This window comes from Archocentrus centrarchus, chromosome 22 (genome assembly GCF_007364275.1).
Source record: "Archocentrus centrarchus isolate MPI-CPG fArcCen1 chromosome 22, fArcCen1, whole genome shotgun sequence".
In the NCBI taxonomy this organism is placed as follows: domain Eukaryota; kingdom Metazoa; phylum Chordata; class Actinopteri; order Cichliformes; family Cichlidae; genus Archocentrus; species Archocentrus centrarchus.
In genome coordinates, this window is record NC_044367.1 from 1,389,553 (window position 1) to 1,403,822 (window position 14,270).

General features: G+C 44.9%; 1 protein-coding gene across 2 annotated transcripts; it reads left to right on the forward strand.

The window, feature by feature from the left end:
- Positions 1-1,946: 1,946 nt before the first annotated feature.
- fbxo34 (F-box protein 34) lies at positions 1,947-14,113 on the forward strand. Of its 2 annotated transcripts, XM_030718967.1 has the most exons (4): positions 1,947-2,162; positions 3,764-3,902; positions 5,983-6,166; positions 10,094-14,113. In XM_030718967.1, exon 4 carries the CDS (start codon positions 10,101-10,103, stop codon positions 12,054-12,056), a length of 1,956 nt encoding a protein of 651 aa, XP_030574827.1. In that variant the 5' UTR covers positions 1,947-2,162; positions 3,764-3,902; positions 5,983-6,166; positions 10,094-10,100; the 3' UTR covers positions 12,057-14,113. The 2 variants fall into 2 exon arrangements, with proteins under 2 accessions (XP_030574827.1, XP_030574826.1); XM_030718966.1 differs by lacking the exon at positions 3,764-3,902.
- Positions 14,114-14,270: the final 157 nt, after the last annotated feature.

The following is a 14,270-nucleotide window of genomic DNA, read 5'->3' on the forward strand; positions in this document are numbered from 1 at the left end:
TATTAGCCACATCCATCCATCCATCGCTTATTGGGTTAAGCGTCGCGGGTGGAGGGTTGTCAGGCTGGAGCCTGTCGCAGATGTCTGCAAAATCAGCTGTGCAGGCCATGATGAAGACTTGAATAAATTTGTAATGAGAGCGAATCAAATTTCACACGACTAAAGGAAAACATCTTTATTGAGGGAAAAAAATAGGACTTCTGGGGCTGTACTTCTCTTAATTTCGCCAAAACAACACACACACACCACAACTATGTCTTAAAATCCATAATTTAATAAATGTTATTGTTATATGTCATAGTGTTTTACAGAACGCGAACACATATATAAATCAAAAGTAACTACAGGTTATTTTTGTTCCGCTGTACAGAAATCGGCAACGAAGGACGAGCATTACCATAAAGCTTAAGGTAGAAGCGCAAGAAAATTTAAGCGGCAGCTGATCTGCGGCTGAGCTTGACCGCGGCTCAGAATTACTCACAGCTAGAAGGTCTGGGTTCAAATCTACCTTTGCCCGGGCCTTTTCGTGTGGAGTTTGCGTGGGGTTTCCTCCCACAGCCCAAAAACATATAGTGAGCTGGTTAGGTTAATTGGTGAGTCTAAATTGCCCAAAGGTGTGAATGGTTGTTTGTCTCTCTGTGTTAACCCTACGACAGGCTGGTGCTGGCGACATGGCCCCCGCCTCTCGTCCCATGGCAGCTGGGATAGACGCAGTCCGCCCGCGACCCTGAAGAGGACAAGAGGGTGGATGGACTTTATTTAGAAAATAATAGTGACAATACAATCATAAACCCACACGTATTATACAACAATGTAATAATAATGAGGGAGAAGACAAAAAACAAAAAAGAAACAAACAGAAATTAAAAAAAAAAAAACATAATAAAATGGATGAACACAAGAGGATTTTCAAATAAACACCCGGAGTATATTACAGACAGATTGTTTTAAGAGCCTTTTTTGCTCTTAAATTCGAAATAAGGTTGCAATGTATTTTTCAAAGTCAGATTCAACAATAAAGAAATTAGGTTTTTGATTTGAAAACTTGCATTTATGTATGTAAAATCTGACAGCAAATAAAATAACATTTAGGAGAAAAGACGCATCAGTGTTCTTACTATCAAAATATCCAAAAATAACATTGTGATAAAATAAGCAGACATTTTGAAAGATGTTATTGTTAGAAAATGCACTAACATCTTTCCAAAATTTATAGGTAAATTCACACGACCAAAATGATTATGAGATGGTTTCGAGGTGTAACCCACAAAATGAACAATTTCTATCTATGCCTTATTTAAACTTGTTTAAGAAAACTTTCGCTGGATAAACCCTGTGGAGCAGCTTAAAGGAAACTTCGGGTTTGTTTGCTGAAAGGAACTTCTGAGGTAAAGACCAAACGTTTTTCCAGTCAACATCAGGGGGGAAATTTATTAATAAATATTTATTAATAGAAGGTCGCAAAGGGGGAGGAGACCAGATCTGCCTGAAACAGTGACCTGATTTTTGGTGCCTTTATAGAAGAAAAACAAATTTTACCCTTAGTGTTAAGGGACTACTGGTTTTAAAAAGCGTATGAAGACCAGAAGGGATAGCATCAAATACAATCTAATATTCTATAGGCTGATGGGAATCTTGTACCTTGCAGGGAATTCGGAGTAACTGTTTAGTAATCCATTCTTGTTAAATAGCCGACTCACAAGTAAAATACCATTGTTAAACCATGTATTGTAAAATAATGACTTGTTCTTATAAACAATGTTGGCATTATTCCAAATGTAACATATTTGCGGAGAGAAGTTGTTTGCACAGAAGAACCCATGCCAATTAAACGCCTGTTGATGGATGGAGAGTTTGAAACGTGTTCGTTGATCGTCGACGAGCTTTCTCAACCTGCCTACGTCATGACGCACAGCCGCAGGTTGACGTATGCGTGCTCGGTCAGGGAGCTGTGGTAGTAGGTGAGGAGCGCGCACCCTCCGTGCTGCGTTTAAACGTGAAACAGTTTAAAAGTCCGTCTACGGACCGGCGGAGTGAAGGCACCGACAGCAGCGGAGCCGCGGGCTGTCAGGACGTCCGTGCCCAGAAGAGTTTACCGTCTGCGGGCGCTGCCAGCGGAGTTTTCCCCCAGCGGACGAACACGGAGACGCTCCCTCCCTCAGGTCAGTGGGACCCGGGCCTCAGCGCTCCGAACCCCGGATGCTTCTCTCCGAGTATCCGGGGCTCTGGGCCGCGGCTGGGTGTCTGTCTGTGGGTGGAAATAGCCCGACCTCCACCCCGCAGCTTCTCCCGAAACTTCTTCCCTACCGCCCGAAGTATCGACGTGCTGCTTCCTTCTTCTCTGCGTTCCGCTTGTTAGCTGCAGAGGCTACCTAGTTAGCCAAGTGTTTAATGGGAGCGAACGGCTTCAACTAGTAGCATGCTAACTAGCGGTGCGAGCAGCGAAGTTTGTTTACCGTGTGGTTCAGTTGTTTGTTTGTAAACAGCGCGCGGGACACTTTGTTTACCGTGTTCCCCGGTGATGGCGGCGGAGCTCCGAGCCCCTCTGAACTGGTTCGCCGTCATCAGGACGGAGGCCCCGCACGGTGCGAAGTTTACGGGCTGTTAGCAGCTATCTGTTAGCCTCAGAGCGCAGACTCAGCAGCTGTATGAGCAGCTCACCTGCTGATGATCTCAACACACCTCCATCACACCCAAGGTGTGTGTGTGTGTGTGTGTGTGTGTGTGTGTGTGTGTGTGTGTGTGTCACATTCATCGCTGTGAGCTTTGTCGGCTGGTCTGTTAGCTGCAGTTTACCTGCGGGATCTCCTCTCACGTAAACGCAGCTGCAACCAAGGAGCTTTCAGGACAGATTGAATGTGTCTGTGTCTCTGGGAGAGGCTGTAGCTATCAGGAGGACCTGATTGTTCCTCAGCTGGGCTGAGTCTGACTTTACAGTTTTTTTTGTTTGTTTATTTTATGTTAAATAAAAGACTGAACAGAGCTCCTGATCACTGACCCGTCACTGACTGACTAATGATTAATCCCTGATTTAAGGAAGCTTTTAATGTGAAGGAGCCCGAGTCTGTTCTCCTTTAGTCTGGTGATCAATAGTACTGGGCTCACATGCTCTTACACATCAACTGTTTTAAACCGTTTATTTGGATTTTTAATCAGCGTTTTTTTTTTTTTTTAGCGGTGTCATAGATCATTATCGTGGGTATTAGATAAATAAACAAGGCGATATCAGAGCTTTCCTGCTCAACCTGAACTAAACGGACGTCTGATTGGCTATGACACAGGACGCTCTGTCCCTTGGAGGTGAAACTTGTAGACAGATGTTGGTGTTTCTGTAGTAGAAGCAGTTTTGTTTCTCTTCATCACTGCATGAAGATGAAATCTTAATCAGTTTAACCGTCTCAGCAGAAGAAACGCATAAGAACTGAGTCAGAACCGTGCAGGCAGCAAAGATCTGCATCACCCTGGCAGCTTCCAGATATCTCAGTATTAGTGTTATTCCAGCATGAACGGGGATGTATGAAGATGTACAGCGGCTCAGTCTTTTATCAGGGGTTGTAAAATATGAAAGCACAATAAAATACAAAAGCAGTCAGTAATCTCAGCACAGGCCTGTAGAGTCAGCCAGCTTCAGCATACTCTCACTTTCTGTTCTTTCTGTCAGCACAAGGCTCGTTATGATTAACGAAGCTTTGAAACAGTCCCCCAGACATCGATGCTGATCAGAGCTGGACCTGATCAGGATCAATGTCTTTGATTGGCTCAGATCTTAAAGGAAGATTTCCATCAAACAAAAGAGCGGGAAGCTGCAGATCCAGCAGCAGGAAAATTCCTAGATGAAGGTCCACAGGAGGTGGACCTCCTCCCCCCAGACCGGAGCAGACCTGCAGACTGATGACTCCTCGGTGGGTGTGTTTGGTTAATCGGTCAGTTGACTCGGGTCCTATCAGCTGATCATTAATCATTTCTTATCAGAAACTTTAAATTTTGAAAGAACTGAGTCAAGTCGTCCTTCTTTTTCTGGTATTGATTATTGATTAATAATCAGAATCTGGACAGTCACGAGGACTTTTGTTTGCATTTTTAACAAAAATCATTAAAAATATTATTTATAAATTATAGAATTATTTTATTCCATCTTACTGTAAAGTGTTTCAAATGTATTTAGCTTTTCATTCATATCGATATTTGCCTTTTGTGTTAATTTTGTTGTATAAGTTGTGCTGTGTTTCACACAGTTTATTTTAATTTTCAGACTAAAACAGTGATCCACAGAAGTGAAAACAGCTTCTGACCAAAATTTAAGTTGATTAATGGTAAAAATAAAGTGTAGATAAAATAAAAAAGATAATAAAAAAAGTGATTTTCTGCAGCAGACTTTCCAAATGTTTCATTTTTATTAAAATGTAATCTGCAGATTATTTTTCCTCTTCTGATGGAAATTGAGTTTTTTTGTTTAACAGAATATTTCAGTTTTTATTCATTCATCAAAATGTCCTGACTTCAAGTTTAGCAAATCAACAAAAAAAAAAAAAAAAAACAGAAAATATTCACAAGAGGGGAAAAAAGACAAGTAAAGTGATGTTTTATTGGAAAATCAGCTTGACCTCAACACTGCTCCCACTCTGGGTTTCCAGGCTGGTTTATTTACAGGGTATCTGCAGACTGTGTGTGGAGCTGCAGTCCTGTCATACCTGTGCAGGTGAGCGGGTTCATGTCAGGGATTCAGGCTTTTCCTAAACCCTTCCTTTGATGGAAGCAGGAAAACTCTGCAGAGTCTCTGAGCTGAGATAAAGCAAGGCCACAGAAGTGTTTGGGATTAATTTATTTATTTCCCTGTTTCATGTAGTTGAACCTGTGAGGAGGCAGCACTGATCAATAAACTCAGAGTCAGGAACTTTTAATGCAAAGTTTTAAACATTTTGTCTCAGCTTTTAATTTGTAATATTTATAGTTTCTCGTTCATCTCACTCACTCACTCACTCACTCACTCACTCACACACACACACACACACACACACACACACACACACAGTGTGACTGGACCGGCTCCTTATATAGCCAGGGAGGACAGAGCTGGCAGCTGATTGGTTGTCAGATATCAGGAGCTGGTGTCTCTTTATAGCAGCAGAGCTGCAGGTTACTCTGGATATACGGCAAGCTTTTCTAGGACGCCGCTTGCTCCAAACTCTCTGCAGCTCCACGTGGTGTAAACTGACTTCTAATCCTGCTGGTTCATTCCCAGTCCTCCTAGTCCTCCCAGTCCCAGTCTGTGCCTTTAATCCAGCTGCTTTTAAACATGTTTTAATCTCAATGAGGGTGAAAATCTTTCATTCCTAAAGAGAAGAGCTGCTCACTGTGTGAGAATTACAAAGCTTCAGAGAATATGCACTCTTATTATTGATTAATGTCACCTTTGTCACCTGCTAATCACTGATCAGTTTACCTTCAGCATCCGTCACAGTGAGCTGATGGGTTTTATTCTGTTGGAGAGAAATATTAATAAAATATACTTACAAATGTTAAAGTAGACATGAGAGTGGCACAGATGCAATCCAAAATAAATAAAAGGTTCATTAACAAAAGTTCGTTTAAATATAATGAAAATAATTAATATTTTAAATTAAAGCATAAAGTGATTATTCTGAGTCAGCTGGTAAGGGTCAGGTATGGTTTCAGCTCTTTAAAACATTAAAGTTTCGGTTTTGTGATTTATGAATGAAGCACTATTTTGGTGTAAAATCAGCTGAGATTTGAATGGAGCATGATGGGGATTCAGGAGTCTTATCCTGCGTTCAGACTGATGTTACATTTTCAGATATTTGAATGGGGTTTGCCCTGCATGTTACATCCACCTGATGAGAGGGTGGAAAACAGGTACACATACCTGGGAGGTACGCACAGGTGTATATGCATTGATTTTTGAGTACCTGTGAAACGTTGCATGAGTCACTAATGTGTGTGTGTGTGTGTGTTTTCCTGCAGCGGGTGTGTGTGTGCGTTCACATCTGGAGACATTAGCACAAGAGAAACTGCACCTGCTTCCTGTGTGGGAGGAGTCAAGGTGACCTGCTGAGAAATGTGAAGCTGCAGGATCAGGGGAGCTGTCACTCAAACCAGAACCACGCCCCCCAGTACCACCACTGGCCAGTCAGCACACAGTTTGGAGGTAAACACAGTTCCTCCAAGGAGCTGAGCGATTAATTTGAATCGAAAGAACTAATTTCAATGTTACCGGCACACGAATACACAACAAATCCTGCTGACAACAAAAAGACAGAAATGCAGACCTAGATTTAGTCAGACAAACCCTCTGACCGTTATATGGCTGTGGTTGGTCGCTCTGATGAGGCTTATGTAATCCTGATTGTTTTCGAGACACAGTGACGGCTCAGAAACCAAATCATCTCTTTTATGATGTGGATGTGTGTCTGATTCATGGGTTTGACTTCGATCAGAGACGATGTCACCACAGAGTTGCACGTTTCACTTCCTGCTGCATGGAAAAGGTTTCGTGCAGAGAGTCAAACGTGCTCGAGTAATTAAACAGTTTGAAAGTCTCACACAGACAAGCTTTGTGTTTCAGAGCGTGATTGTGTAACTATGATGATTTTTCATACAAACATGCTTTTTTCACGGGTTACATCATCACTGAGGTCATCCTGTAAACCAGAAGCATCCAGTCCTGCAGCTCAGTCTGTCCTCACTCTGTAAAGCTTCACATTCAGGCTGTGAGCCGTTTCAGTTATATAAGCTCTGTTCATGCAGCTCTCTGCACGGACCGTTTGACTCGTTAACACGTTCTTTCTTGTTTCCCAGTTTTTAGCCAGCTTCATTTCTAAAACACTTTAAAAACAGTTTGATTTAAATTGGTTTAAATTTGTGAATGCAGACACTGTCCCAGTCTGTTGTGGTGAACAGAGTTGAGCGTGTCTGTCTTCATTCATTCACAGGATTCAGTTCACTTTAGATAAAACCAAGTCAAACTGCCCAAATTCCCCCGAAGGCCGACGTGCTTTAAGACTGAAAAGGCTGATTTAAATTTGGCCGATCTCACAGTGAAGAGCCGCCTCCTCACACCTGGAGGCAGGTAGGTCTGTAACCAAGGAGGGCCTGTGACAGGAAACCTGTCTGTGGGGCAAACGTGATGTCATTGCTTCACTGATGGTCAGGTGACCTCATTGACTCAGATTTATGTGACAACTAAAAATCTGCAGTGTGAGGTGAGATTAACTTTTTCTAGCCAGGAGTTGATGCCCCAGCACTGCACCGGGCCGAGGTGCTGTCACAATTAGCAAGTGGTCGTTCAGTAGCCGGGGGACTGTCCCCTGGTCGTTCCATCCTCCAATACCGCTGGGCTGTGGATTTATTTTTTTTTTTTTTTCTGGCTGAATCCCTGACTTTAATTAACCAAAAAAATCAATAAACATAAACAGTAAAATGGCAGGGTTCTAGCCAGCGGTTGATCACCCAGCACTGTGCCATGCTGAGGTCACCTTGTGCCAGGCTGAGAATTTTTCTCATCTATCTTCACTGCAGTTAGCAAGCGAGCGCACACGCTGTGCACGTCACCCTGTCATACCAGACTGATTCTTGTATTTTTTTTTTTTTTAGATCGCTGCACTAATTTGCAGTCTATCTCTGGGCACAACCAGTTCATTCACAACATGCATGCGCGATCTCGCAACAGTCCTGTACACACTTGATTTTGCGGGGCAAAATAGCAACCAGCGTGAAACCGAGGGGGAAGCAGAGGAAAAACGGAGCTCAAAGGATCATTTTTGGGCTTCCTATTAAACATAAAATCCCAGGAGCTTGTTTTGTTAAGATCCCCATTCGCTACAGCAATACTGCAGCTATTCTTCCTGGGGTCTTGTTGTCTTGTTTCTTGTCTTCGTGGACTCACAAGATAACACACTGGCATAATGGTTAAGGAATGTTTGTTAACAATAGCTGCAGGTAAACGTGCATCTTATTTTCAGAGCATCATATGTTACGAGAGGGATCCAGACTCCCGACGGTCATCAAGTCACATGGTCCAATCAGATTCAAGTGCCTTAAATGACCCATAGGACCAACCATTATCCCTCGCTATATCGCGGGGTTTTGCAGTATATTGGTACTTCTGTAACACCCTGTAACTATGTTTGTTACTCGGACAAAGTGAAGTTACGCCTACACCTTAAGTGGAAATAGAAGTAACGGTCAAGGGCGAAGATACTGCACCACCTTCATCGCCATCAGTACTGCACAGCTACGTAATTCATCATCTTCATCATTCAGGTTGTAGTATAATCCAACTGTGCACTGTCACTGAATTAGCCCCCACCCTCCAACAAACACGTGCACCGGGTTGAAATTTTTTTTCTGGCTAGAACCCTGAAATGGTGATTTAGTGAAATAGAATTTGTTTAAATAAGTAAAGTGATTCAAAAAGGAAGTACCTCATTTAAATAGAAGTAAAAGTCTGCAGGGTTCATACGGGTGCTGTAAATCCTTGAAATTGCTTTGATTTTAATATTGTTTTCAAGGTTTGAAAAGTGCTTGAATTTTGGATATGTGCTTGAAACTGCTTGAAATTGTAACTGCTTTTTTGTTGTTTTGTTTTTTTAAATAAATATCTGATTGAATAGTTCGCTTATGAGATGGAGAAAGAGTTGTTAAAGAGTCGTATTTAGTAAAATAACTAAAAAAGTAACTTACTAGAGGTGTGTGTCACAGTTTCCTGGTGAATTGCTCATCATAATGCAGGAAATGAAGTGTGTGAAACTGAAAGTGTCGGGTTTTAGGCACATATGTTGGACGTGTAATCTCCAATCAATGACCTATATCACTAATCAATGACCTAAATAAACACAGGCTGCCCCCACACACACACTCATACATTAAACACATGAATTCATGATGGATGAGAACATAAAACCTCTCTGAGGTTTTCCTCCACATGTGTCGGGTGTGTCAGCGGGCTCAGACCCAGCAGAGCACTGAGGTAATGCTGCTCCATCGAGTCTTCATCATGATGTAATCCTCCACCTAAAATGTTAAAAACATCTGTTTCTGCACATGCTCGGTACATGCAGTCAAGAAACATGAGGAGGAGGGCAGGTGAAGAAACAAAGAACCAACTAGTCCAAAATAATATGGTTTAAATTAAGTTTAAATTCTCAGAAAAATGAAGCTGAAGCACCAAAACCTGCAGTTCCTCTGATGCCCACTGTGAGGCAGTCCCATGCGCAAAGTCCCAGCTTCACAAATAAACATGTTTGCAGGTTGTTGTGGGGTGATAAAGGGTTAACCCCACCCCCCCCAAAAAAAGGCAGGAAGTTTTTCTCATTCACTTCACAGAATTGAGTCACAGCAGTGTCTTGTGGCCGTGAGAGGAGCTGCAGTCTGTCAGAATTCTGACTTACACCTTAAATTAGTTTTAAAATAATCCAGAAAAAAAGAAGAATGTGTTTGTAATTATGAATTCTGTGTTGATTCTCATATCTGAGAAATCTGGATTAAAAAGTTATAAAATTTGAATCAAGAATGTGCTTGATTTGTTCGTTTTTAGGTGTCAGGAGACAGTTTTTGTAATTCAATGTCTGTTTTCGGTCCTCATTACTGACACCTTCATCTGAGTAACAGAAACTTTGCGGGCCTCCTCCTTTTCCTCTGTTTGTGTAACTGGTAAGAGCAGGAAAAGTGTTCCAGTAAAGTCAGTGTGGTCCTCCCTCTTGAGTCCCAGTGAGATTAATAGTAAGGAGCATTAATAGGAGGAGCAGAGAAAACCTGACCTCAGATAAGCTCTGTGACTCATGCTTAGATTTTATTAACTCTGCACTGGCATCAGTACATCTGAGATCAGGTGATGAAGCTACATTAACCAAATACTTCACTATAGTCTCAGGTAGAATCTGACGTGCTCTGATGTGACAGACACACACCTGGCAAATACCTGTAACTGACTTATTTTGAAAATCTCACTAGTTCAAATCATGCTGATAACTTCCTGGAGGCTTTATTTTGAGAGGTGATGAAACGTCTGTCAGACTTTATGAAATGCATCATTTATTTAATTTTGATCATGTGACACTCTCTCCCTCTCTCTCAGGACCATCATGCACCTGAAGTCGTACCCAAAACTCGTGCGCTCAGAGCTGCGTCTCGATGGCTCCGGTGTTCAGACGATGACGCAGCGGAGCAGTCTGTTTGTGAGCCAGCAGGGGGGGCTGCTAAGGACCTACACTGGTAACCATGGCAACATCAGCAGCAGCAGCCGCCTTCCCTTCAGCGTAATCTCCACCAACACCATCAGCAACAGCGTGACATCGCTCCGTCTGAAAGCGCCATCCAGTGTCACCCTGCAGCACCTCCAACCGCTGCCACCAGACTGCGAGAACAACACGCCCAAACTGTACCAGACCACTGCAGAGGACGCAGACACACCGCTGGATGTCTGGACCGTCATTAAGCCGGGACATGTCCGTGAGAAGATCGCCATCTTTGTTTCAGAGAGGGACCGGGAACCTGGAGCCGGAAGCAGCGAATGTACCTCAGACAGTGGGGACAGAGCACCGGTGGCATGCATCAACTACAGTGTCATGACGGGACTGTCACGAGCTGTGAAGGCGAAAGGGAGCTGGGAGGAAAACTGTACAGCCAAACGGCGCCGACGGTCTGGAAACAACCAAAACCTCCAGCAAGAACAGAGGAGCCGTGACCTCAAACTTTCTACATGGCGCCCAGACTCCACTCAGCGGCGTGGCAGCGAGGTGGTGACAGCAGAAGAGACGGAGCCGAAGGTGTCAGTGGTAGAGATGGTGGCGTTCCTAGAGCAGAGAGCGAGCGAGCAGCACCTTGACTCCAAACCTGTACTCGCTCTCCAGAGGAGTTCCACCACCATTACACTGTCCAGACCTCCACCTCCTGAGCTCAGGGATGGCTCAGAGCTCAGGGGGGAGGAGCCAGAGAGCATCCGGGTGTCAGACATGGTAGCAAGGCTGGAATCAGAGTGTCTGAGGCGGCGTGCAGAGGGCGATCTTTCGAGGAGCAACAGCCTGCGGAGGACGGTGGGGCGAGTGCTGCTCGCTGCCGCTGCAGAGCAAAGCTCTACCCCCAGTCAGCCTGCGTCACCATCATCATCATCATCATCATCCCCGACATCACCATTGGCACCGTCACCGTCGTCAAGACCGCAGCGTCCAAGCAGGGTACCGCCTGCCTCGATTCTGAGCACACCCACCTCTTCAGCTGTAACCACACCCCCTTCAGGTGAGCTCGTCAAATCAGAGAAGGCCATAAGTGCTGAGAGAACAGACTGTGTAGCAGCAGAGACTCAGGTTAAGGCCCCACCCCCTAAGTCTGAGGATGCAGAGCCACTGCCTGGCTTATTGTTTTTGTCTCCACCTCCTGAAAACCATATAGACTCTGCCCCCTCACCCACAGACTCAAAGCCCCGCCCTCTTCATCACAGAGCCACCTTTGTGTTGCAGCCTGTTTACTCCTCCCCCTGTAGCTCTGATGGCCAATCAGAGAAGATGAGTAGGAGGAGGAAAGGAGCTGAGAGTGTGGCTTCCAGCCCCACCACAGCGCCAGTGGTGCGGCGTGCATCAGCATCACAGGACTTCCTGGAGAAGCGTCAGCGGCTGCAGCAGCTGCTCGAGCCACAGCCGTACCTGACAGCGCTGCCACATCACCTGCTTGTCAAGATCTTCCTGCTGCTGCCGACACAGAGCCTCGCCGCGCTCAAGTGCTCCTGCAGCTACTTCAAGTTCATCATCGAGAACTACGGCGTGCGGCCCGCCGACTCGCTCTGGGTGTCTGACCCCCGTTATCGCGACGACCCCTGTAAGCAGTGCAAGAAGCGTTACAGGCGCGGCGATGTGTCGCTGTGCCGCTGGCACCACAAGCCATACTGCCAGGCACTGCCATACGGCCCTGGGTACTGGATGTGTTGCCATGGCGCCCGCAGGGACACGCCAGGCTGCAACGTGGGTCTCCACGACAACCGCTGGGTGCCAGCGTTCCACAGCATCAATGTGCCCATCTACCGCAGGGGTAACCATGATGACTGATTGTGTGTGACGTTGGGCCGCAGCAGCTATTTGTGTGTCATGTCAACAGCATCCAATCAGAAAGCTCCATCAGAGTAAACATCAGTGTGAGCGGCTTTTCACACAGGAGGCCACGCCCACAAATTGCCAGTTTCTTCTCAGAGAGAACCGAGCAGCGGTGTGAAACTGAAATGAGGTCACGCCAGGTGAGCTGCAGCTGGATGATAGGTTAAAGGTCAGGGTGGGCGGGGTTTGTCGGCGGTGATATTTTTATGGTGGGTCCTCCCGTGTGAAAAGTCGTCACTGGTGATCCACTCACTGCAGAGACGTGGGCGTGGAAGCAAGGACCCAGGTGTGCAGCTGCTGCCGTGTGACCTCACGCTAACATTTTGTGACTGTATATTTCAAACAGCTGCTGCAGCCGCTCACGCGGCTCCCATGATGCAACGGCAGGTCCGTGCTCCTTCAGACGCTGTGAATGATTTTGATTATTGATTACTGATTGATCGGACGTGACTAGACAGATTCAAGCTGCGTCTGATGGAGCGCCAGGCCTCCCGGTGCCCCCTGCTGCTCCACCCACACATAGCCACCACATTTTGATCTGCAGATCAATATCACTTATTGACCACTGATCAGCTGCTGGATTGGAGGAGGAGGAGTCTCAGCCAGGACTCTTCCTCTCTGGCTGGTTTCTGATCATCATATTGATGAGGCTGAGGTATTGCTCATATTTATTCAAATTCAAACTTTATTCATTCAGCTGGCTTTAGGAACAGGAGTGAGTCAGCTGACTGCCAGCTTTTGATGTCACTTCTGTAATTGGAGCCGATTTGAGCGTCTCATAGGGATTGATTGATGATTGAGCAAATGTGGCGTTTGAAGCATCGGTCAGTGAAAATCCTGAACTTCATTGAACACGAACACCAATGAAAATGTAAAAAAAAAAAAACTAAACTAACTTTCTAAACTTAAACTTTTAATGTGAAAACAGAAAATAAAACTGCTTCCTGTTTTAGGGGTGATTTGTGACCTCTGACCTGATTATGAGACTGTACATTTAGCTCCTCCTCTGTGACGGCATTCGAGGAGGAGTCGTCTGTGTGACCACCGGTGGCTGAACAGGGTGGGACACCATGACAAGACAGGAAGGGGCGGGTCTAACTGATTAGCAACAGCTGAACTGTCAAATTAAGGGGACACGGGGTTCTGAAAGTAAACTGGTGCAGAAAACTAAGATATGAAAATGAGTCCGCAGTGATCCATCCGCACGGCACCTGATTGGTAGGAGCAGAGCAGGCGGTCATGACGTGTTCCACCTCCTCATCCTGTTTCCTGTTGCTGTAAAATATTTAAAAACAGATGAAACTTTATTAGTCGCCCTGCTTTAATCAGATGTTTGCAACCGTGAAGTCCGCGTCAGCACCAATCAGGAGGGCCAGACTCGCCCCATCACAGCCGTTCCTGCCAGAGCCTGAAAACAGCCGCACAGTAAACGTCCCTCTGAGACGATGCGTTATTTTTAAAGAGACATTATGAGTTTGTGTTTTATCACAATAGAAGAGGCGGCAGCCAGTTTATCGATAGATCGCACCAACTGCTGGAGCAGCTGGTTGATTAGTAATCATTGCGGGCGTGTCATTTCTCAATCAGATATTTTGTTTAAAGTTGATTTCTTGGAATTTCATTTTTCAGAAGTTTAATTCGAACCCTGCTTCTGTTATCGATCAGCTGATTGGAGCTGATTAGGTTATTGATCAAGAAAAGCTTCAGCCTTTTTTTTTTTTTTTAATTTAAATACACACTTTGATTCTGAGCTGCAGATGTTCCTGCTGATCACATGAGGAGGTTGAGGTGAGTGGCGAGTGGGTGGAGCTTCAGGGGTCGCCGACCTTTCTGTGCACCTTGTTTACATTTGAACGTGCAGCCTTTTTGTTTCTTGTGCGATCAGCTGATTGATAATCATTGATAATCTGATGAAAGAATCGTGGCCTTGAGTTGATCAGAAACTGAGATGATTGGAGCGAGTTTTTAATGTGTTTGTTTGTGTGTGCTGTTTTTCTGTGTTTTGCTTTAATAAAGAGCTTTTCTCATCACTTCCTGCTGGTTTCTTGCCCACACACCACAAACACACCCTCCCGCGGTTGCAGCGGGACAGGAAGTCGATACTGACAGTGCTGTTAGTTGGTGGATGGCACAAAGAAAATGGTTCCTACGTGAAGTTCCGATAACCTG

Bases quoted from the DNA above. Each gene is read 5' to 3' on its own strand.
- fbxo34 (XM_030718967.1), top strand. From the start codon at position 10,101: ATGCACCTGAAGTCGTACCCAAAACTCGTGCGCTCAGAGCTGCGTCTC.